Here is a 23,771-nt window from a genome sequence, read left to right on the forward strand (position 1 = left end):
GAAGCTGAAACCGGGATGCTCTCCTGAGCAGCCAGGGTGCCTGTCGGCATGTCACAGATGGTGCAGAAACAACTGGATCAGCTTGGGAAGGTGGCACATTCCCAACCCAAGGGCAACAGAGACCAAGAAGTGACAGGGAGCAAAGGGGAGACAAGGGAAAATGGGGAAGAGCTTGCAGAAAGGGGAACGGTCAACCACCGTTGCAGAGGCAGGAGCACGAGCAAAGGGAGCAGGAACAGGGAGAGAAGATGCCAATCCTGCCGGTGCCGCAATGCCAAACGTGGATGAACCTTCCCATGAGCTCCAGGCTTCTACATCTGCACACTGAGCCAGGTTTCATGAGCTTCAGTTCTCACAAAAGCGGAGCTGGGACTAAGCCTGGCACCACGTGGGTTGCACCAGCTCCCTGCCCGGCTCGGGCGCTGCTTCACGCTGGCGCCCGTCACCTCGCTGCAGCGCGTGGCTGCTCCTCGCCCTGCCGCTGCCGCCGGGGCTGGCCCACGGATCTGCCCCTCTCCGGGGCGACTCGCTCCGGGAACGGGCTGCAGTGCCTTGGCAGTGAGCAGTGCAGGAGTGAGGCAAACGCTACCACAAGAAGGGCGTTGCGGGGCCGGCACACGGGGATGCAGAGAGACGAGGAGCCCTCTCGGGAGCACGGAAGAGGCTGGAAAGCAGGACGGGCTGGAGGGGCTTGGGGTGATACAGGGCCCCCGTCTCCTCCCCCCATTCCTGCTCTCCAGGTCACAGCCCAGGCTCCTCCGTATCCCTCTCCCTGCACGCTACCCGGGAGCAATTGCTCCTGGCACTTTTCTTGGCTTCTGGGTTTATCTGGAGGGGTTAGGAGGGGATGGGAGATGCAGCTGCAGCTACAGCATAGCAAACGCGTCTCAGACTCAGTGCTGAGGGCTCTGGGGGCCCAGGGGCAGGAGAGGGGACCTGCCAGGCATCGCGGGCTGTGCCGCGGTGGGAGCCGGAGGGGGGGGCCGAGCTGATGGCCGACCTCGCTTGCCTATGTCCTTTCTATCCCGCTGCCCGGCACTTGCAACGAGATCCCGGCTGCAGGGCACGAGGGCACTCGGCTGCTCGTTGCTTTGGCAACGGTGGAAAAGGTTCAGAAAAGAGCTGCAGGAACGACTGGGAAAGCTGCGCTGGGCCCAGATCACTCAGCTCTCCTAGGACAAGGCTGGAGACACCCAGGGACCTTCACTCAGAGAGGTTTCTGGGCGCAGGCGGCTCTTCCACCCCCAGCCCCACGCCACGGACCAGCAGCTACAGCCGCAGAAACGGAGGCTGGAAATGGGATGTGGGAGGACGATTGACTGGCTTCTCCCCAAGGGCCGGTAAAGCAAGGGGGAACATCTGGGGAAGCAGCCAGTGCCGGCAGCACGTTACAGGCATGTGCGGGAGGTGCTGCTGCAGGTCCACGGCCACCAACGGTGCCAGTCCGCAAGGTCCGCGAGTCCTTTCGGAGCTGGAGCCGCAGGCAGTGGCAGCACTGGTCTTCTCACACCACAGCGTTTCAGGGCCAGGACCTGCAGCCTGTGGCCGCCTGCGCTATCACCGGAGCCAACAGGAGCAGCACTAATAGACCAGCGTTATCCTCTCTCGGCTGCGCTGCGGAGGAGGGCAGCCACACACGCCACAGCCCCTGGGATGAGGTTATCTTCATTTGTGCTGTTTCTGCGACTGCTCGCTATTCTACCACCAGCAAAAAAGAAAATGACGGTGTCACCTGCTGTACTTGCTGATATTAGCAGAGCACGGGTCGGCAGGGAGGGAGCAAACGTCCTCCGCCGTGACGGGAACTCGTGCAAGGCAGTATCGCGCTGATGGCGCCCTGCCTGCCGGTGCTGCTGTGAGCACCGTCCCCCGGAGGCAGTAGCCTCTGCCATTGCAATTCCACTAATGCCGAGATTTGTGAGGTCTTTGTTGGAGATGTTGCATTACGTGAAGTCTATCAGCGGAGCGTGAAAACTGCAAGCGTGGTCCAGCTAAACAGATGGCGTGTCCTGGGTCTGGCCGCAGCCTCCCGCATGCAGAGCTGCGGCAGGGGCAGCTCCGTGGCCGTGCCGCGGGACACCGCAGGGACGGGGATGCGGGGGCCGTGCCGTGCCCAAAGATGCCCGCTGCGTGCAATGGTGTCTGCCGGCAGCAGCATCCCCCTGGGGGCATGGTGAGGACCACGGTGGCTCCGCTGAGGGCACCGTGTCCGTGTGGGGCAGGTGTGGGGATGCCAAACCTGCTGCACCCAGCAGCAGCGGGAGACACGGCCGTGATGCTGGCGCAGCCTGGAAGCACTGCTTTTCGCCTCCCAGCGTTTGGGAAATAACTCGGGTTCCTGCTCCAGAGATCCTGCCTTTTCCCTTCATCTGCTTCCTTCCTCCAGGCCAGCGCTCAGTCTTCGCTGAGTCCCAAAGTCCCTCTGCTTTCTCTCCGTTCGTGGAGGCTTCTGCTTCGTGACGGGGAGCAGGATAGCGTTGAGCATCCGCTGCTCACCCCAACAGGCAGCTGATGGTCTTCCCACCCTCTCCTCTCTCGGCGGGTGATGCCGATACCATCGCGCAGAGGAAATCCCGGCCAGGCGCCGAGTGAGCCCTGCCAACCCACTGCCACGACCAGCCAGCTCCTTCCACTCGCTGCCGCCGTGCCACCGAGAAAGCAGCCCCCAGACACGTGCCTGGAGTCCCGCCGCTGCTCCGACGCACCCCGCTGTATTTCTGAAATACTTACGTTTTCCGAACATTGCCCGGCTGGAGGGAGGGTCGGAGACTGACACAAGCAGTGGAGGCCGTGGTAGGACTCCGGTCACACCCTGCGATGGACAGTCAGCCTGGTTTAATTTTGGTTCACCGTGACACTTTCGTAAGGCCGCGCCAGAACGACTTTACTCCGATGCTTACAGCTGCTCTGCACTCGCGGCTCGTGAGAAGCCAGCTCCGCGCGTGACAACGAGCTGGTGTCACAAATGACAGACGGCTGCAGATTGCAACCGGTCTCGCAGGGAAGCGTTTATTTTACCCAGTCAGCTCCGCCTGTACAGCCGCTGCCACCCGGACCCAAAGCTCAGCCACCGTGTAGGACAGCAGAGAGGGAAAATGGGAACAAGGCAGGGGAAATAACTTGGGAGACGCAGCGGAGGAGCGTGGGACAGGGGCTGGCAGCGGGCATGGACGAGGCAGGGCTCCTGGAGCAGAAAGGGGCCAGCACGGGCGCTCGCAGGGCAAGGATTTGCCAACCCACCTCGCCTGCCCTCCCTGACCGCCAACGCCGCAGGACTGAGGCTGCCCGCGAGCTGCTTTTCCTCCTCCGCTGCACCTTTAGTTTTCCATTTGCAGAAGATGCCTCCCTGCTGCTTCCCATCGGGTCTCGCCGCATCGCTCGTTCTGCTCCCCTCACCGTACCGGACAACACAACGCATTGCTTTGAGGGCAAACTACTCTTTGTCTGAGTAAACAGCCACGTTCCTGCAAAAGGGATTCTATTAAACTATCGGAAAACACAAGTCAGCCTGAAAATTAAATGACACGATGCCCCATGACCGCAAATGCGGAAACGGAGTCTAACACTTACCCTGGCAACAGGCAAAACAGTATTATGTAGAACTCAAGAGAAAAGCCACTGGCCCCTCCAGGCCAGAAACTTAAACCAGGTAACAATAATCCCTAAAAATCTGAGCAGTCCCCTCCTCCCAGGCACTACACGTTATTTCAAACTAAATAACATACAAAGTAGTTTAGAAAACGAATACAGCAGGTCCCACAGTAAACCAAAGTCCGGAAAGAAGCGCATGCCCCAGGACTCCTCACTCCTTTGGGTCCTCCTGGGTGGCCAGGATATGGGCACAGATAGCATCCCTGATCTCCCGCGCCTCTCGGGAGCACGTGCTCGTGTTGATGGGCGCGCTCTCGGGCTGAGCGAACCGGTTGAGCAAACCATCCGTGTCCTGGGACCACTCCGTGCAGAAATACTCGCCCTTCGCCTCGCAGATGTTGTGGAGGGTGCAGCAGGCCACGATCATGCGGATGGCGTTTGCCACGTTGGCGTCCAGCCGGTTCTGCAGGCAGCGCCACCGCGCCTTCAGCCTGCCGAAGGCGTGCTCCACGACCACCCTGCAATTGCTAAGCGTTTCGTTGAATTTCCGTTTCCCGGGGCTCATGTGGCCGTGATAAGGTGTCATCAGCCACGGCAGGAGGGGATAGGCAGGGTCCCCCAAAATAACCGTGGGCACCGACACACCGTTGATAACAATGTCATTGGGAGGGAATAACGTTCCCGCTTGTCCAAGCATGTATATGCCTGACCTTGTCAGCACTTTGGCATCGTGGACCTTGCCAGTGCTTCCTACGTTGGTGTTCATGAACCTGCCCCGGTGGTCCACCAAGCCCTGCAGAACCAGGGAGTAATATCCGTTGCAGTTTGCATATTCGTTGGCTCCTTCCGGAGGACAAACTATGGGAACGTGCGTTGCATCAATGGCCCCTGCACAGTTTGGGAAACCCATTTTTTGAAAGGCGGCCCTTATCTCAGGAACGTTCTTCATGGCCACCACACGTGGGTAAACCACCTTCAGGATTGCATCGCAGACCTCCATCACCACCAGCCCCACCGTTGACTTGCCCACACCGAACTGGCTGGCCACAGAGCGGTAGCAGCCCGGGGTGGCCAGCTTCCAGATAGCAATGGCCACTCGTTTCTGCACAGGGATGGGCTCCCTGAACTGCGTGCTCTGGCGGCGGAGGGCCGGGGTGAGCTCCTCGCAGAGCTCCAGGAATGTCTGCTTCCTCATGTGGAAGTTCTGCAGCCACTCCTGGTCGTCCCAGGTCTGCAGCACGATGTGGTCCCACCACGCCGTGCTGGTCCTCTTGCTCCAGAAGCGCCGGTCAACGCACGGCGACTGGGCAGCGATGGCAGCGTTCATCATGTCTTCCCAGTCCGCCATGAAGGTGTCATCGTCGTCTTCCCAGTTCAGCGCCCGCCGACATCTCAGGAAGGCCCGGAAAGCCATGAACCGCCGCTCGGCGCGCCTGCCCCACAGCATGAACAAGTGGCTGGCCATCAGGAGCAGCTCGTGTAGCGGATCCCTGGCTTGGACCACCAGGAAGAAAGGACAGAGGTGAGCAGAAGACAGCATCGGGAGAGCCTCAAGTCACAGCTGCTAAACTCTGCTTTCACCCCGGGGGTCACGGAGGAAGCACAAGGCATCGCATGCCGGTTCCTAGAAGGGCAGGTGTCCGTACTCCAGAAACATGGTTTATGGCCCAAAAGGGGCCAGGCAGCCACAGCTAAGCAGCAGCAAGCACACTTTGCTCCTCATGCCGGCAAGCGCCAGGACATGAGCGTACACGCCATGCAACAAGCCCAGGAGGGGCTGGGCAGCAAACAAGACTGCCTCAGAAAGGCAAGTCCTCCATGGGACAGCGCCAGCTGGATTTCTGCTCCTGGGCTCCACCACTCCCACGGCACTAACACCTTTTATTCTGGAAACGGGCACGATGAGGCGTACTGAACAAGAGTTCTCACGCCCTCACCGAGGTGTGAACCTGCACAGACGCCGCTGGGCTGGGCGACGCGCCAGGAATCACACCACCGAGCTCCAGCAGTGGCCCTGGACTTGCTCAAGGCACACGGCAAAGTGGCCGGTCCTGCCTTGGCAGCTCTTCCCACGCTGCACGGCCACTTCCACAGGCATCACTCACCCGTGCAGGAGGCGTTCAGGATTCCTCCGTTCCTCCTCTTCCCACAAGAGCTGCAGATGAGCGGCTCGCCCTGGCCGTCCCTGGCGTGCCGCTCTTCCCCTTGCTCCAGTTTAGACACCAGCGTGGGTTTGGGGCCTGCAACGCCGGCACCTGCGGGGGAGAATCGCCCTCCCTGTCACCGCAGGAGAAGAGCAGCTGAGCGCCGGGAGCGGGAGCAGCTGCAGCCGGCTCGGGAGCCGTGCCCCGGAGCGGGAAGCGTGCAGCCGGCGCGTGCACAGCGGGACACACGCATGCACAGCTGCCTTCCCACGCCTGGCTCCCCCAGCGCTGTCTGCACACGGGCACCCGCACCGATACCAGCGCTGCCGAAATCGCCTCCACCCTGCTGCCTGCGCGGGGAAGACCAGTCACCCCGCAATGCACCGCAGCCCATCTCGCAGGCCTGGAAACTGGGAGATGCCCTGCCAGCTCTGTGCCAGGCAGCCGGGCCAGGATGCGCAGTGTGCACGTGGGAGCCCTCTGCCAGGGCGCAGTGTGGACGGGTGGGGAGAGCAGCCCCGCGCGCGCCTGCAGCCTGCAGACACGGCAGCGCTGCAGTGCAGACACAGCCCGCGGGGCCAGGCGGTGGTGGCACCCTCCGGGCGAGGGAGCATCCTCCCCGAGTCCCAGACATCCGGGTTCTCACTCCGGGCTCCGCCACAGACAGCAGCACTAAGCCATGGGATTCTGGGGCTGGCATTGAGACAGGACCTCAGGTGTGAACCCCCCCTCGCCTCCTCCCATGCGAATGCGCATCAGTGCCCGTTGAGCTCTTGCTGGGATTTCAGCAAGACTTTTCTGCATGCCCTTCCCTCAAGCTGAACTGCACATCCGATTTTCCGGAATTATGAAATTTTCACTGTCTGCATGACTGCCTCATCAGGAATCACTCACCCATCCAGAGAGTATCTGGCATTCCCCCATTCCTCTCGCCCCAGAGATCTCGGAAGTGCAGCTGTTCCCCTCGCTCCAGTTTAGACACCAGCGTGGGTTTGGGGCCTGCAACGCCGGCACCTGCGGGGGAGAATCGACCTCCCCGTCACCGCAGGAGCGGAGCAGCTGAGTTCCGGGAGCAGCCGGCTCGGGAGCCGTGCCCCGGAGCGGGCAGCGGGCAGGCGCATGCACAGCGGGACACACGCGTGCACGGCTGCCTTCCCACACCTGGCTCCGGCAGGCGAGCCAGCCCACCGGGCTGTGCTCGTGCCCGGCCCTCCCAGCGCCATCTGCACACGGGCACCCGCACCAATAGCGGAGCTGCCAAAATCGCCGCCACCCTGCCGGCTGCGCGGGGAAGACGAGTCGTCCCACGATGCACCACAGCCCACCGCCTAGAATGGCTCCCATCTCCCATGCCTGGAAAGATGGGGAGATGCCCTGCCAGCCCCGCGCCAGGCGGCCGGGCCAGGACGCGCAGTGTGCACGTGGGAGCCGTCTGCCAGGGCGCAGTGTGGACGGGCGGGGAGAGCAGCCCCGTGCGCGCCTGCAGCGCCGGCAACCTGCGGGGACGGCAGCGCTGCAGTGCAGACGCAGCCCGCCGGGCCGGGCAGCAGTGGCACCCTCTGGGCGAGGGAGCATCCTCCCCGGGACAGGGACACCTGCGCTTGCTCTGGGTCCCTGCACTAGCTCTGCTTACACGAAAGGCTGACACATACGGGATGCTGAGCCCGGTCCTCCCTCCTTTGCCGAGATGGGAACCGGTAGCATCCCTACAAGGGCTGGGATTTTGCACCTGCATCAGTGCCAGGGTCTCTCCCAGGTTCACTCACCCATGCTGGGGGTGTCCAGGCCTCCAGCCCGCTCTCCCCAGAGATTCCCCATTCGCAGCTCCCCACAGAGATCCTCAATGCGCAGTTCTTCCCCTCGCTCCAGCTTGGACAGAAGATCCAGTTGGGGGCCTGGCGTGTCTGCTCCTAGGGGAGGCAATCGCAGCGTCCTTCACCTTGGAACTAGGCACACTTATCAACAGGCCCTACACGGGACGTTCCCCTCGGCAAAGCAAGTAGCAAAGCACTTCAACACTGCACACGCAGCTCTACGTTTATCCCTGTGCCCTATTCCTCCACCTCTTCCCCTCCTGGCTCGGGGTTCTCAGCGTCCCGGGACACGCACACCTGGCTAAAGCCAGCCTTGGGAATGTGAGCAGCTGTCCTGCCTCAAAAACAAACCAGCAGTGACAGCTGCAAGCGCAGGAGACAAAACCCCCCTTTCTGACAGCCTTCCCTGCGCTCCCTGTCCCAGCAGGCCTACCAGGAGATATCCCATCCTTCACGGTCTGAGGACAGCCAGGAAAAACCCTCTCACCCAGTGAGGCGACCAGCTCGTAATTCTCCCTCATCACATCCCAGTAAAGGTCCTTCTGCCATTCTGCCAGCTCAGCCCACTCCTCCGGGGAGAAATAGATGGCCACGTCCTCAAACGTCACCGGGACCTGCAACAGCAAAGGGCCCCTGCTCAGCACCCCCCGGCCGGAGAGCTGGACCCGGCAGCGAGCCCGGAGGATTCCTGCCGGCAGCCCTAAGGCACGGCCTCCTCGAGGGCTGGCAGGCAACTTTCCCTGTCCCCAGACCCGTCTCTCAGCCCTCCCTGGCTGTCCAAACCGCTAAGCTTCCCCTTGACGCTGCTACGGGGCACAAACAGCTCCAGCACACGGAAACCTCGGGGGCGCTGAAGACACCTACATGAGGGATAAACGGGCTTCCCTCGCGGGACCTTCGCATCGCCGCCCGCCGCCGGGAGCTGCCCCGTCCCTTCCCGAGCCCCCGAGCGCCCTCCGAGCGGGGGAACCGACGGCGAGCGATCGCCAGCCCCGAGCCCCGAGGAGCCCCGAGCCGCAGCGGCGCCGGGCGCCGTCCGGAGGGCAGAGCGGGGCTCCCCGTGGGGGCGGCCGGGAGCGCGGAGAAGGCAGCGCCGGGCGGGTTGCCGGCACCTCCGGGCGCCCGCAGCGCCGGGCACGGTCTCACCTGGGCGCAGCCCGTGCGGGGCATGGCGGGCGGCCGGGACCGGGGCCGGGACCGGGGCCGGGGCCGGGGCCGCGGCAGGGAAGCGGCCGCCCGGCGCTGCCCCTCGCCCGCCCCGGCTTCGCATGGACGGCGCCCGGCGGCGCCCGCTCCGCCCGATGGCCGCCGGCTCGGGAACTTCTGCCGGAGACGGCGGACGGGCGAAAAGACAAAGCGCTCGCTCCGCCGCCGAGGCATTGTGGGAGCTGTAGTCCGCCGCGCCGGGAGGGCCACCGCCGCCCGGCACCGCCGCCGGTACCGGTACCGGCAGCGGCACCCCGCGGGCAGCCGCCTCCTCCGGGCGCGGGGATGCGCCGACCCCACCGGGGCAGCGGGGCGGGATGCTCCGGGGGGCACCGGGGGCTCCCACACCGGTGCACCCGGGTTTGCCTTTGCCCGGGGCGGCAGGGAGGGTCCCTCGCTGGTCCTGCCCCCCGCCCGGTGCCGCCGGGGCTCAGGCAGCAGCAGCACAGCCCGGCCCTGCTGCCCGTGCCGAGCCGGGCTAGGGAGCATCCCGGTGCGGGGGGACCGAGGGCAGTGCAGGGACCCCGCTCCCGGCTCTCCCGGGCGGCCCTCGCTCCCAGCCAGGCAGGTGCTCCGCCGCACCCGGGAAGGGTGAGCCTGAAGACCCGCGGGTGTCCTATGGGGCTCTTCCCGGCAGCAGGGCCAGAAGGCACCAGGGAGCGGGAGGTGGCCGGGCGGAAGGGAACAGGTCCGGGCCCCCCAGCCCTGCTCCGCACCCTCCCGGCACCTGGCTCTGCCCAGCTGCCCCGGCCGAACCCGACGAGGCAAGAGCAGGGCACCGGGCTCAGCACTGCAGGCAGGGCCGTGCCCTCAGCAGGGACAGGGACCGGCTCTGCCCCCGCGCTTGAAGAGTCTGCGGGGACGGTACAGGGACAGGACAAGCTCTGATCCTGCACACGAAGCAGCCGCAGGAGCCCCAGACACGAACGCCTCGGCCACGGAGGGCCCACGCGTGGCAGCCGAAGGAGCCCCCCCATCCGCACAGCACTGCTCGGGGGAGACGTCACAGGGCAGGAGGCCGTTCAGAGCCGCAGGGGAATGGGCCGCGGTGGGGGGCCCGGGTGCTGCCCGGCCCCCAGTCCCATCCAGCCCACCTCCTGCCCTCCAGCACCCAGGACGGAGGGAGGAGAAGGCACCCCTCCGAAGGGGAAAGCCAAGGGCAAAAGCCGTCTGAGCAGAGGGGACTTGGCCCCCACCGACAAGGCCTAGGGCACTGCTCTAACCTCCCTTTAGCGCAGCCAGTCGGGGACTCAGAGCAGGACCAGGTCTTTCCACCTCTGCTTCAAAAGATCAGACTCCACACTCACGTAAATCTCTTCTGGCTTTAAATATAAGCAACGACAACAAGACAACCCCGGACAACTCCGTGAGGGCTCCTGGGAGAACACTGCCTTCCTGGGCATGCAAGGGGCAGCGCAGGTGTGGAGAGATGAGGTAAACGGGAAAATGCCCTGGAGAGATTTGTTTGAGGTCTGAAGGTGGTGAGGAGAGCGTGGCTCAGAGGTCCTGAACTCGCCAAGGCCCTGTAAGGATGCATCAAATACCAGGGAAGGTCACTTCTAGCAGCCAGCAAGCCTCACGTCCCGCTGCAGCCCTCAGGGCCCCTTCGCATGCAGGTAAACTCCCCACCCTTGTTCAAGAGCAGCCCCAGCTACTGCTGGAAGTCCGGCGGGTTGTCCCCTGCCCCGTAGGTCACCTCGTCCCCCTCTCCATGCGCCTGTTGGTGCAAGAGCAGCTTGCTTTTGGAGCTGAAGCCCAGCTGGCACTCGGAGCAGGCAAAGGACTTGAACCGCCGGTGGAGCTTCTTGTGCGTGATGAGATTGGCCTTGTTGCAAAAGGTCTTGTCGCACTGGGCGCAGGCGAAGGGACGCTCGCCCGTGTGCACGCGCTGGTGCACCAAGAGGTTCCCGCTGCGGCTGAAGCTGCGGCCGCAGTCGGGGCACTTGTGGGAGCGCTCCTGGGTGTGACTGCGCTGGTGGATCATCAGGCTCTCCTTCCAGCTGAAGCTGCGGTCGCAGCGCCCGCAGACGAACGGTCGCTCCTCGCAGTGCGTGGCCCGGTGCCGGCTCAGGCTGGCCTCGTCCTCGAAGCGCTTCTCGCACTCGGGGCACTTGCGGAGCGCGGCGCCCGCGTGCTCCTTCCTGTGCGCCTGCAGGTTGCGCTTGTGGCGGAAGCTCTCCCTGCAGAGGGGGCAGACGTAGCTGCCCTTGCCCGCGTGGCCCGCCCGGTGCCGCAGCAGGTCCCCTTTCAAGCAGAAGGTCCTGCTGCACTCCGTGCAAGCGTGGCGGCTCCTGCCCCGGTGCTTCTTGTGCGTCAGGAGGTTGCAGTGGTGGCGGAAAACCTTCCCGCAGGCCGTGCACTCGTACGAGGGCGCCGGGCGGAGATGCTCACGCTGGTGGGCGCTCAGGGTGGCCTCATCCTCGAAGCTCTTCCCGCAGGTGCCGCAGATGAGGAGCCCTTCGCTCCCCGCCTCTGGCACGTCCAACGGCTGCTCCTTCCTGTCCCACCCTGAGAGCTCCTGGGGAGCATCGCCTGCCCAGGCCCTGGGCTTTGCTTCACACCAGCTAGGGCAGAGCTTGCGGCACTTGATCGCCAGCCCCTCCGGCCCCCCGTCCGGAGATGCACACGGGACCCAGTGTCTCTGATGGTCATTCTCAGACAGGTCCTCTTCAGCGGTCACGTCCCAGCCAGCTGTCGGGAGCGGAGGCAAAGAATCACGGTGGGAAGGGGAGAAAGACGGGTCCCAGAGCCGCCACCAGGCACAAACCCACTGAAGTCACAGCGCATTTAGCACCGGTCCTCGCCTGGGCGCAGGGGGAAGTTCGTGATGCAGCACCTGCAGCCTCTCCTCACCCGCTGCAAAACGGCCAGGGACAAACCGCCCCGGGGGGGGCCGAGGCGAAACAGCAGACACGTGGCACAAAAGAGAGTCAAGATTTCAGACAGGGCCTTGTGGGGGTCCGGCTGGAGCCATCTCCGTCTCACGCTACAGTCCAGGGCTCCTATCTGCGACTCACTGCAATTGCACGGATTTTCCACTCTCATCTCCCTGGGCCACTCACAGCGAGGGAAACCCAATGTCACTCACCGATACCAGAGGTGTCGGGGACTCCTCTGTCCCGCTCTCCTCGGGGGACCCCGCCACATGACTCCTCCTCTCGCTCCATTTTGTGGACGAGCTTGGACTTGGGGTCAACAGAGCCTGCGTGGGAGAGGGAAACACTTTGGCATCCCCTGGGGCCGCCGAGAGCGTCACAGTCGGCAGAGGAGGCCGTGGGGATGTGCCTGGTGGGGAAGGGGGCTGCAGGACCAGCGGGGCCATCCGGGACCCTCCGGGGCCACCGGCTCAGCCCCAGTAGTGACCCTGAACGTGGGGCGGCTGGGGAGAGGGAGCAGTGGGGGCCAGGGTACCTGGAGCGGGTTCCTGCTCCTCACACACAGGGGATGGACTCAGCAAGCCCAGGGTGGACAACTGGCCAGCTGCAGCCCCGCTCTGTGTGGAGAGAAGGCAGGTTGGGCTCTGGCTGGTCACACCTGGCCACCACCTCCCAGGCGAGCCGCAGGCCAGCAGCGCGCCTCTGGGACGGGCCCGCGTGGACCACGAGCGGCCGAGCCACCTCCGCGCAGGCTGGTCCGAGGGGCGCCCGGCGCCGGCTGCAGCCCCAGCGGCTGAGCCGCCGGACGTGCTCCCGGCCCAGCAGCCCTGCCGCCTTTGTGCCCTGCCTCTAGCCAGGGGTCGTCCTTACCCAGGCAGGCCACCAGATCATAATTGTCCATCATCACCTCCTGGTACAGCTCCCGCTGCCATCCCGCCAGCTCTACCCACTCCTCCGGGGAGAAATAGACGGCCACATCCTCAAATGCCACTGCAGCCTGGAAAACAAAACCGGGCCTGACAGGACCTGCGGATCCAGCAGCACCTTCATCGCCCGCTCGACACCAGGGTGAGGGGCGTCCCTGTCACCCCCCTTCCCCACACGGCTGCTCCCGCTCTCCCAGCCCCGCTGCCAAAGGAGAGATGGAGCCGGAGCTTGCTACCCTTCCCGAAACATCGCTGCCCTTTGGCTGCCCGGATGCCCTGGTGATGAGCAGGGCATGGCCGGGGGCTGCGATTCCCTAGAGCTCGTGCTGGGGAGGAGCAGGTCTCCCCCGGCCGCCTTGGCTGGGCTCTCCTGAGTCCTGGCCCCAGCGTTCAGGTCTGCTGCAGGCTCCCAGCTCGACCCGAAAGTCACCAACCGCCCGGGCACCCAAAGGAGGGTGGTGACGGCCAGCCTGCAGGGCTCCGCGCGAAGCGTGAGCCGCACAAGCCCAGGGCTGGGCCACGGTCATGCTGCTGACCACCACCAGCCCTGCCTGCAGTTGGAGGGTCGGGCATGGTCCTTCCCAGCGTGGGCGCCCAGCACGCCCACCCAGGACAGGGGACCGAGTCGGTGGACGCAGGAGGGCCCGGGGACGGGGTGGGAGATGCTGATAGCGCCCAGGGTGTGCATGCTCGGAGAGCTGGGCCCCTCCTGCTCCGTCCCCCGCCACCCCCGGGGGCTGCACGGCGTGCTCCCCCCCCCCCCCCCCCCGCAAGGACACATCTCCCGCTGGGACGCTGTCCCGGTGCGGAGCCGCATCCGAGCTGTGCCCAGCTCCAGGGCAGAGCCCGGCGGCCCAGGCAGGGCTCCCCGGAGAGCGGAGCTAAAGCCGCCCGGCGGAAAGCGGGGCCGGGAGCCACCGAACCGAGAAGCAGGAGAGCGAGGGAGGTGGAAAAGGGGGGGGAAACTCCCGCCTCGGCCCCGCAGACGGGCACGGCCGGCCCGGCGCTGGCGGCCCCCCCCAGCCGCCTCCCTCCCGCGGAGCCCCCCGGCCCGGCAGCTCCGAGCCGCGCAGCGCCGGGGGTCCCGTCGGGGCTTACCCGCTGCATCGCTACCGCGGGGCCGCGCCGGGTCCGGGTCCGGGTCCGGGTCCCGGTCCGGGTCGGGCTGCGGGCGCAGGGCGGCGGGGCCCGGCGCCGCCTCCCCCCGGGGGGGCCCGGCACGGAGCGCGCCCGCCGCTCCGCTCCGTTCCGCCCCGCGATGGCGCCGGCGGAGCCTCGGCCGGGGCGGAGCCCGGAAGGACACGGAGGGGGCGGGACGCGCCGCGCGGGGAGCACCGGGCGCGGGGAGCACCGGGAACCGGCACCGGCAACGAGGAGCACCGGGAACTGGCACGGGGAGTGGGGAGCACTGGGTACGGGGAGCATCGGGAGCAGGCACCGGGAGCGGGGAGCACTGGGAACCGGCACCGGGCACGGGGAGCACTGGGCACGGGGAGCATCGGGAGCAGGCACCAGGAACGGGGAGCACCGGGAGCCGGCACCGGGCGGTGGGAGCATCGGGCGCGGCGGGACACCGGGAACGGGGAGCACCATGCTCGAGGAACCGGCACCGGGCTCAAGGGAGCATCAGGAGCCGGCACCGGGCGTGGGGAGCACCGGGAACGGGGAGCAGCGGGTGCAGGGAGCCGACCCCAGCGTGCTCCGTGCGCCCCGACGGGACCGCGGCCGCGGGGCTCTGGCCGCCTCCCCGGGCCCTGCTGCCAGAGCCCTGCTCGTCCCTCCGGGCTGCGGCTGCGGGCAGGAGCCAGAGCAGACCCAGGCTGGACAGCATCTCCTGCCTGTTTGGAGGGGAAGAGGGGACCGCCCGTGAAACCAGGAACCCCCAAACGCGGCCGTGTTCCCCTCTACTGCTGCAGCTCTGGGGGGGATTAGTGTCTGCAGGGCATTTTTCTGCCGGGGGCTGGCTGTCCTTCCCCTGTCCTCAGCAGCGGTCTCATCTGCGTTTCGCCGGGGCCACCGGAGGCTTGTGGCCATGGGTGCGGGACAGGAGCGCTTCGTGGATCTGGATGGACTCGCCGAAGGTCCCCGCAGGTGAGGAGAGGGGCACTGCGTGGGTGTGCACGCTGGTGGTGCAGCAGGTCCCCCGCCGCGGGGGGAAGCTCTGCCCACGCTGCCGGCACGTGGCGGGCCCTTCCACCGCGTGGCTGCGGCTCCGCTTCCAGCTGATGCTCCTGCTGCACTGGCTGCAGAAGAGGCAGGTGCCAGCACGGGTCCTGCAGAGCAGCATTAGTGCGTGGGCACGCAGGAAGCTCTTGCTGCACTGACTGCGGGTGCGTGGGCGCTTCTGGGCATGGGTGTCCCCGTGGTGGGTAAGGTTCTCCTTGGTCAGCTCCGACCGGCTGCTAAAGCCCTTCCCGCGCAACCGTCAGCAAGAGAGCTTCCTCCAGCCAGCGTGGGCGGCTCCTCCACCATCTCCCTCTGCCCATGCTCAGAGGCTGCGACTTGCCCCTCTCCAGCGAGGCTTGTGGTCAGCCTTGTCCTCACAGCTCCCCTCTGGCCATCCTTGAGAGTCTTTAGCTGGGGTGACAGCAAATGGTTTCTTTTTCCCCACAGGGTTCCCCCGGTGCCTTGACCCTTTGCACCTGACCCGTACCAGCCTGGTTCTGGGCATCGTCCAGTGGGGCTGAAAGCACCTGGGTTTTGGTCCCCGAGTACTGGTGGTCCTAGTTTTGTGGTGCTTTCTCTCACTTTGCTCTTCCCACCAGAGCCTTGGCTTTGGAGCCTGGAGCGTCTGCTCATGAGCAAGACACCCACAGCGCTCACCGCAGCCACAGCGCCCTGCCGTCCCGGTACGGGGTGGGAGGCCCGCTGCCTCGCCACGCACCTCCCTCCGCAGCCGGGGGAGGAACAGGCCCCTGAAAGGTGAAATCAGCTGGTGCATTTTGGTCACTGACTTCAGGCCGAGGTTTCCGCTGACTGCTGGAGCCCGGGGGCTCTCTCGGACACAGTGTCGACGCAGATCCTGCGTGGGTCCCACCTCCAGCTCGAGCTCCTCTGTGCAGCACGAGCTAACAACAGCAGTCCTGGGCTGGGCTGCAAGCCATCTCCAGTGACCCGGTCCCAGCCTGCACCTGCAGCCCCTGGGGCACAAACACGTGCCCACCGCAGACTGCTGCTCTGCCTCCCCCACCGGAGCCCATTGCCAGTCCTGGGCAATAGCTTCCCCACACAAACCCAGCTCTGGCTCGGTGCTCCCAACCCCTGGAGGGAATTGAGGGACACGGTGGGGCACCAGTGATGCACCGAGAGCAGCAGGGAGGCTGCTGCCTGCAGGACAAGCACACGTCACCGCTCACGCAGGTCTCCCGGGAACACTCCTCCGGCCACGCAGGTCCGTGCCCACGCTGCCTTTGCAGAGAGCTCATTTCTCTACCCACACCAGACGCTGCAGTTAGACCTAAGCCTGACTTGGCCAGTCTCCAGCTGAGCTGAAGCTGCATTAGCATGTCTCCAAGCCACAGGGTCTGCAGAGGGGATGGATGCATTACTGCGGGCTTGGCACCATACTAATGCCATCGCAGGTCTTTCAGTCAGCCCCGGGTACAGCCTGAGCGAGCAGGCTCCTGCCTGCAACATGCTACGGAGATGCGTGCTACCCTGACAAGGTTTAACTCCCTTTAACAGTCTCTCTAGCCGCATCCTCATGGGCTAAGCCCACCCGAGCAGGCAAGCTGGAGCTGCTCCCACTGTGGCCGAGCCACAAGCCAGCCCTTTGGACTCACCTCCATCCTTCAAATCTGCAAGCGGCACTATGATGAGACTTCTTCCAGTAGCCCTGTGCTTCATCCCCACGATCCCCCATCTATGGAGGAGTCCTCACGGTCTAGCCTGCCCACAAGCAGCAGCAGCTAGGGCTCACATAAAGCTAAAGAAGATATATTGGCATCTGGGGGGGGGGGGGGGGCAGCATTAGCTGGCAGCGATGGTCACACACACCGATAGGCACCAGCCCCCCAGGTCGCAACCCACTGGGAATCAACGCTTCCCCAGAGACAAGGTGAAAGGATCCAGGAAAATCCCGTCAACCTGCAACTCTACCTGGTGCTAGTCAAGGCCAGCTCCCACCCGTGGCCTTGAAGGGTGGGCGAGCAGCCAGCGAGGGCGACAGGAGGGAGGTACATGCACCGTGGGGTCCAGCACAGGGAGCAAGGCCCCGGGACACAACCCTACCACCTCCAAATGCTCCACCAGACCAGAGCTAGGAGACATCCCACTGGGGACATCACTGGGCCTGGGGACATCACTGGGCTGGCTGCTACTCCGGGGCGGCGCGGCAGTGCCGGTGCCTGCGGTGAAGCACAGAAACAGGCAGGGCAGGCAGGGACAGCATTTGCACTCAGGCCAGAGAAACGCTGATGGCAAATGGCCCTGACTGGTCCCGGAGCGAGTGGGACAATATCCCAGGCCCGGCGATGGAGATCTGCCAGGTCTGGCGGCTGCAAAGCAGCTCCCCTGGGCGATGCCGTAGACAGACACGTCACCAGCCGGCATGTGGGCTGCGCCGACGACGTGCACTGGCCCGTCTGCAGGAAAGGCCAGCGCAGATGGTGGCCTGGGCGCCGGAGCACGGCAGGAATCACTGCTAGCCACGTCCTTGCCACCGCTCCGGCTAGCTACCGAAGCCCCAAGGAAAGCATCCTCCCTTCCCCAGTGCAGGGGGCAACACCACGGGCAGGAGGGACAGGGCTGGCGTCGAGCAGAGCTGGGCACTCATCCTGCCAGCAAGGTCTCACCCCTGCAGGGATCTGTGCGCCCAAATGCCCACAGAAATTCAGGATTTACAGGAACTCCAGCAACTTCCCGAAAGGAGCAGCCCGCCGGGCACACGCTGGGCAGGATGGGAGCCGCAGGACGGGAGCTTGGGGCCGGCAGGGTGGTGCTTGGCTGAGCCATCAGGAGCCTTAGTCCTGCCACCAGCCCCGAAGGACGCTGAGCGCCAGGCGCTGGGACGGGAGCCGGGACAGGCAGGAGGGCGGCAGAGCAAACCAGGCGGCAGCAATTCACCGGCCACCCCAGGCCGGCAGCACCTGCAGCGCTGCAGACCGGGGCAGGTTTGCTTTATTCCGTACTTTATAGGTCTGTGTTTCTGCCCTGCACACGCGCACATCAGGTCGGGCAAACATCCCCGTTCCCCCGAGATCGCGCTGCAAAACCAGGAACGCACGAAACCGCAGGGGACCCCAGCAGGACCCGCAGCGAGGAGCTACCCCGGGGCAGCGCCGCGCTTACGACCGGAGGATGTCAGGACTGAACGAGGGTAAACGGAGAAAACAACCACGGCAGCAGGACAAACACAGCAGACCCTGTTTTACAGGAAAGCCCTTGAACTCCCAGGTCCCCGCAGATGTCCCAAGGTACGGCCGGACGGACGCAGCCGCCAAGGCTTTGGGGAATCTCTTCAGGACCACCGCTGGGAGCTCCAGCACGAGGAGCGCGTTTGCACCAGGGCAAGGCAGGCGGCCGGGAGCAGATAGGAAGGCGCGTGGGCGACTCGTCCGAGCCGAGGGCAGGCTGCTGCAGCCCAGCTCGCCCGGTAGCTGCGCTGCAGAGGAGCCTGCGGCTTCGATGCGCCGCTTCTGCTTCCGCCGAGGTCTCTTGCAACACCCGCACGGCAGAGCCAGGACCAGCGTCCCTCCAGCTCCGGCATTGCAAGCCGGGTGCTGCCGGTTGCATCACTCAAAGCTACCTGCAAAGTCCAGGCGCCTGTTGGAGGCAGAGCGGGGTGCAGGGATGCCCCGGGACAGGGCTGCGATGGTGAAAGCAAGCCCAGGAAGGCAGCGTATGGGACGTCAACCTCAGGTCTCCTTCCAGGTAAGCAGGCTGAATCCAGCTGCAGGCTTTGCCGCCAGGGTTACGAACCCAGTCCCGGGAGCTGGGGCTGCCCTGGGGCTGACAGCACGGGCCTGGGAAGCACGGCCTGCCTGGGACGCAGCTCCAGGGAGAGCATCCCTTGCAGAGGGTCTGCACCCAGGGAAGCACCCACAGCTCAGCCCAGGACGGACCCTTGCTGGGGCGCAGCACGGGCCCCTCCGAGGCTTCTTTCCTCCTGCTCCCTGCAACCTCCCTGGGTCTCCGTGGTCGCTCGTGGCCATCCCTGCAGTCTAACCTACAGCATATTAACAACACCCTAAGGATTCCCCATCTGCCCGGGGCCCCCGGCAGCCCCACGGGCCCCCGCTCACGTCCTGCTCCTGCCCGGCGCCCGCCCGCCCGCCCCTCTGCCAGGCGGCGCAAGGGGGGGGACGGAGCAAGGCGCTGATCAGAGGAAGGTGCCGCGGGATCGGTCCCTGCGCCCCTCTGTCACTCCTGCTCTATGCGAGGCCACGGCGCGCGCCGGCCGCCAGACTAGGGCACGGTGCTGGGCTCGTAGCCGGAGCAGGCTGGGAGCGTGCCCTGGCCGGCCTCAGCCATGATGGCCATTTGCACGGCGCTCTCCGTCTCCAGCAGCCTCTCCCAGTGATAGACCAGGCCGTGGAGCTGGCACCACCTCATGGCGGTGGACAACCCCGCCAGGGCCTCGGATGCTGTCACGCGGCTCCCAGGGTCTGGCTCATCATCATCGTCATCGTCGTCGTCCTCCTCCTCCTCCTCGCCATCGGCAGCCGCGGCCCGCCGGCTCTGCCGCGCCAGCCAACTCTCCTCGCCGGTCATCTCGCCCACGGCCGGCTCCTCCGCGTCCACGCCGACAAACTCCAGGAAATCCTGCTCGCTCATGAAGGGCGGCCGGGGCACGTCGGCCAGCGGGGGCAAGTCGGCCTCCCCCCGCTCGAAGGGCACCAGGTGGAAACCAGCTTTCCGGAAGCAGCTCTGCACCGTTGCCGGCTGGACCAAGCTCCAAGCCTGGTGCAGGATGTAGATGGCGTCCAGCAGCGTCAGCCGCCCGGCGATCTCGGCCGCCCGCCTTGCCTGGCCCAGCTCCGGGCTCTGGAGCGCCCTGGCCAGCACCAGCGCCCGGTAGTGGCCTTTCAGGTTGCAGATCACACCCATGTCCATGGGCTGGGTGATGCTGGTGGTGTTGGGAGGGAAGTAGACCAGCTTGATGTTGCGCAGCTTGGCCTTCAGCTCGCAGGGGTGCGCGCTGCTGTGGCCCACGAAGAGCACGATCCGGCGGCGCTCGCGGCGCAGCTCCTGGTCCCACTGCAGAACCCACTCCCGGAAGATGCGCGCCGTCACCCACGCGTTGGCCGAGTTGGCGTAGGCCACCGGCAGCGCGCGCAGGTCCTTGGGCAGGCAGCGCGGCCGCCGGCTCTTGCCCACCACCAGCAAGCGCCGCTTCTCGGTGCCGGTGTGGTTGGCGCAGCACAGGATGGAGATGCGGTCCTTGGCCTTCCTGCTGCCCAGCAGCTGGAGGTCCTGGGGCGCGTGCGCCCGGTCCGGGTAGCTGCGGTACAGCAGCCCCGTCTCGTCCGCGTTGAAGATGTTCTCGGCGCTGTAGCTGGCTAGCAGGGAGGGCAGCACCTCGCTCACCCAGCTCTGGGCGCCGCTGATGTCCGCGTCCTGCTTCTCGCCGTGGTGCCGCTTGAAGACGATGTTGTGGCGGGTCTTCCACCTGCAAAGCCAGCCGTCGGTGGCCTCGAACTCCCGGCCGGAGTTTAAGGCCAGCTCCTGCGCCTTGGCCTTCAAGATGGGTCCCGAGAGGCGCTCGCCCCTGGCCAGCGCCTGCTGGAACCAGGCGAAGAGCGCGTCTTCCACCTCACCGCCTTTGCCCTCCCGCTTGCGCTTGCGCAGCGGGTTGGCGTTGGTGCGCCAGTCGGCCAGGATCTGCTCCCGGCTCCGGCCGATCCGGCCCGCCTGGCTCTTGGAGATGCCGAAGAGCTTAGCCACGCTGGAGAGGGAGGCCGACGGCAACTCCAGGGCCTGCAGCAGCTTGACCCTGTCGGCCAAGGAGAGCTCCTTCCTCTTGGAAACCACGGTGGCCGTGCAGCAGGAGATCTGGCGCTTGGAGGAGTCCGCTGCAAGAGAGGTTTCCTTTTAGGCTCCGGGGCCACGCACCATGCCTTGCCCGAGGCTGGTCCTCGGCCCCAGGAGGGCTCCTCGCTGGCAGCCCTCGCCCCCTCCCCGGAGCCTTTCCTCCCCCCTCCCAGCTCCTGCCCACAGTGCCTCCTGGCACGACCCCGGCAAAGCACTCGCAGCCCTCCTGGGAGGTGGTGAATCACACTGACCCCATTTGCGAATGGGGAAACCGAGTCACGGTGCTGCTCAGCCACAGAGCTGGGATTAAAAACAGAGATCCGGACTCAGCCGCCTGCGCTGCAGCCGTGAACCTCCAGCCTCTTCCAGCACCGCGACGAGGCCCCGGAGCGCCGGTCTCCCTGCCAGCCCCCCGGCAAGGCACTGCTCTCCCTGCGCGCGTTTTTGTTTATTCGGCTGGCCAAGAGAGAGAGCTCCGCGGCTGAGCCCAAGGTCAGCTCCTCGGCTGATAAGGGCTGTTGTGAAGAAAGCTGGAAAAGCCTGGAGGCCTGCCTCTCCTTTCCCTCGGGAGCCGCTTTTACGCCAAGGCTTCACAGCCAGCCCCTGCCTGTGCTGCGTCCCAGCTCTGCCTGCGCCCATCTCCTGCCTCTGCGAGTCCGACCCAGATCCGGACCCGCCGGCTGGGCTTCCTGGCCTGGCCTCGGACCTGCCTCGTCACTACGGGCTCGCTGGGTGACCGCTGGACTGCGTGTGCCCTGACCACTGTCTCCGGCCCTGATCCGGACCCGGCCGTGCCGCTCTGCATCCCGGCTTCGTGTTGGTCAGGTCACTGCTCGCACCGGCTTTGTCACCGCGCTCCGCTCTCGGCTCACCTTCCCGTGCGGAGCAGCCGGCCCTCACTGCTCCCGGACACAGCGCGAGGGCAACTTGCAAATCCCTGCGAAATCTGGTCCGAGAGCTGGACAGAGGCAACTCACCCCTGCTCCGCAGCGAGGAACACGGCCGTCGGGGAGGAGCGAGCAGCTGGGGCCAGCTCCGACCTGGGAACCGGGCTGGCACGTCGGGGGCTGCAGGCCCGCGCGTGACCCACCTGCGACGGGGGCCGTCTGGCTCTCTCCCACACACTCGTCCGAAGGATCCCCAGGATGCAGATCTTCCCCTCGCTCCAGTTTCAGGACAATCTCCGGCTTGGGGCCCGCCGAGCCTGCTCCGGGGAGAGAACCACAGCCGCGTCTCCGCTGCGCACCCGGCGCTGCGAGAGCTCCGTGCATCGCAGAGCGCCAGCGCCCCGCGCATTCGAGGGCTCGGGCGCTAAAGGAGACCTGGCCACCACGGCTTGCTCTGGGCGTTTCTAAGCCCCCCGGGTCCCCACGGGAAGAGGGGGGGCCGTCTCTGCCCCTCAGTTCCCCGATGCATCACCCAGATGTCCCCCTGTCCCGTGCAGGCAACGCCAGCACAAGCCTTTCTCCCACCAGCCTCCCACTCCTGGGGGGCCGTGGGGGGCTTCGTGCCCAGGGCAGGGGGGCACTGCCTGGGGCGGAAGGAAAGCCGTGGGCCACCCTGGCCGCGTGGGGAGCGGACGCAGCCCCTGCAGCACCCGGCCCCTGCCCTCGCTCCCGAAGATTCGCCCCTCCACCACGTTCCTTACCGCACCTCGTCTTCCCTGCACCCCCCTGCCACCCCCTTTTCCTCTCCCCACTGGCCTCTGGCTCTTTCTCACAGCCCTGCCTTGGCTTCTTCCTGGAAGGGCTGTTTAACAACAGGCCCAAATATGCCCCAAACAGGGCCAAAAGCGGAGAGGAAACCTGGAGTCGCTGGATTTCGGGCCCTGTCTGTGGGGGGGACGGGCGAGACTTACCCAGGGATGTGATCAGTTCATAGTTCTCCATCATCATGTCCCTGTAAAGCTTCTTCTGCCGCTCTGCCAGCCTCCTCCACTCCTCCGCAGAGAAGTAGACGGCCACATCCTCAAAGGTCACCGGCTCCTGGAAAACAGGCTGCTCCAGCTCAGCCCGTCCTGTCCCGGAGACCCCAGAGCCGGGGGCTGCGGCGGAGCAGCCAGCGCCTCGGGGCATCGGTGTGTCCGTCTGCACCAGGGCTCAGTGCACCCCACCGAGCACCTGGGTCCCAGGGGAGCCCCCGGGAGCGCGGGGGCAGCGGGGCTGGGGGTCCCGGAGGCCGGGGGAGCCGAGCCGGGGCGGGGTATCCCCGGGAGCCGGGGCAGGAGGCCGGGAACGGCCCCGGCGCGGGGACAAAGGGAAAACGGCGGAGCCGCGTCCCGGGAGCCGCCTCCGGCCGCAGCGGCCCAGACAAAGCGCTGCGACAGCGTCCGGCTCCCGGCACCGGCTCCGCTCCCGGGAACCGGCACCGACACCACTCCCGGCACCGACACCGCTCCGGAGCACCGACCCGCTCCCGAGCACCGGCTCCGCTCCCGGCACCGCCCTCGCTCCCGGGCCCCGGCTCCGCTCCCGAACACCGGCACCGCTCCCGGCCCCGCTCCGGAGCCGCCCCCGTTCCCGGCGCCCCCCGGCTCCGCGGCCCGGCCCTACCTGCAGCCCGGTCCCCGCAGCCATCTTCCGCCGCCGAGCAGCGCCCCGGCCCGACCCGGCCCGCGCGGTCCCGGTGCCGCCGGTGCCGGCGCACGAGGCGGGGGCGGGCGGGAGCAGGCGCCGCCCGGGCCGGGGCGGCAGCGGCAGCGGCAGCGACAGCGGCGGGGGGGGGGGGGGGGGGACGGGGACTCGGGCGCCGCGCTCCCTGCCCGCGACAGCGGGGACCTCGGGGATGCTCGGGGTGCCGGGTTATCGGGGGACACGGGGCACTGGGGGTGCTCGGGGTGCCGGGGGTGCTCGGGGTGCTGGGGTGCCAGGTTATCGGGGGACACGGGGCACTGGGGGTGCTCGGGGTGCCGGGGGTGCTCGGGGTGCCGGGTTATCGGGGGACACGGGGCACTGGGGGTGCTCGGGGTGCCGGGTTATCAGGGGACACGGGGCACAGGAGAGGCCTGGGCTGCAGGGGCTGCCAGGGGGCAGGGGTTATCGGGGGACACGGGGCACTGGGGGTGCCGGGGGTACCAGGGCTGTCGGTGGGCACGGAGAGCCAGAGCAATGGGGGTGCACGAGCTCTCGGGGCAATCGGGAGGTGCCTGGAGGTGCGGGGTGCAAGGGCTGTGGGGTGCCAGGGGTTCCCGGGGTTCCCAGGGGTGCTGGGGGTGCCAGTGGCTCAAGGCGGCAGCGGGGCCGG

General features: G+C 66.4%; 2 protein-coding genes across 3 annotated transcripts in view; both read right to left on the minus strand.

The window, feature by feature from the left end:
* The window catches only part of LOC106500479 (zinc finger protein 91-like), a 37,415-nt gene extending 14,279 nt beyond the window's left edge, over positions 1 to 23,136 (minus strand). Inside the window, exons 1-6 of the mRNA XM_067292239.1 lie at positions 22,387 to 23,136; positions 21,619 to 21,732; positions 18,972 to 20,569; positions 12,502 to 12,628; positions 11,844 to 11,957; positions 10,411 to 11,446 (exon numbers count right to left, since the gene is read on the minus strand). Coding sequence (XP_067148340.1) covers positions 10,411 to 11,446; positions 11,844 to 11,957; positions 12,502 to 12,628; positions 18,972 to 20,569; positions 21,619 to 21,732; positions 22,387 to 22,603 — 3,206 coding nt within the window. The 5' untranslated portion in view covers positions 22,604 to 23,136. The remainder of the gene's footprint in view (positions 1 to 10,410; positions 11,447 to 11,843; positions 11,958 to 12,501; positions 12,629 to 18,971; positions 20,570 to 21,618; positions 21,733 to 22,386) is intronic.
* LOC106500480 (uncharacterized) lies at positions 3,469 to 10,391 on the minus strand. Of its 2 annotated transcripts, none has more exons than XM_067292107.1 (6): positions 10,063 to 10,391; positions 8,037 to 8,163; positions 7,502 to 7,645; positions 6,630 to 6,749; positions 5,697 to 5,846; positions 3,469 to 5,085 (listed from the first exon to the last, which is right to left on the minus strand). In XM_067292107.1, the coding sequence occupies exons 1-6, from the start codon at positions 10,156 to 10,158 to the stop codon at positions 3,803 to 3,805; spliced, it is 1,920 nt and encodes a 639-aa protein (XP_067148208.1). In that variant the 5' UTR covers positions 10,159 to 10,391; the 3' UTR covers positions 3,469 to 3,802. The 2 variants fall into 2 exon arrangements, with proteins under 2 accessions (XP_067148208.1, XP_067148209.1); XM_067292108.1 differs by lacking the exon at positions 10,063 to 10,391 and adding an exon at positions 8,696 to 8,734.
* Positions 23,137 to 23,771: the final 635 nt, after the last annotated feature.

This window comes from Apteryx mantelli, chromosome 2 (assembly GCF_036417845.1).
Source record: "Apteryx mantelli isolate bAptMan1 chromosome 2, bAptMan1.hap1, whole genome shotgun sequence".
Lineage (NCBI taxonomy): Eukaryota > Metazoa > Chordata > Aves > Apterygiformes > Apterygidae > Apteryx > Apteryx mantelli.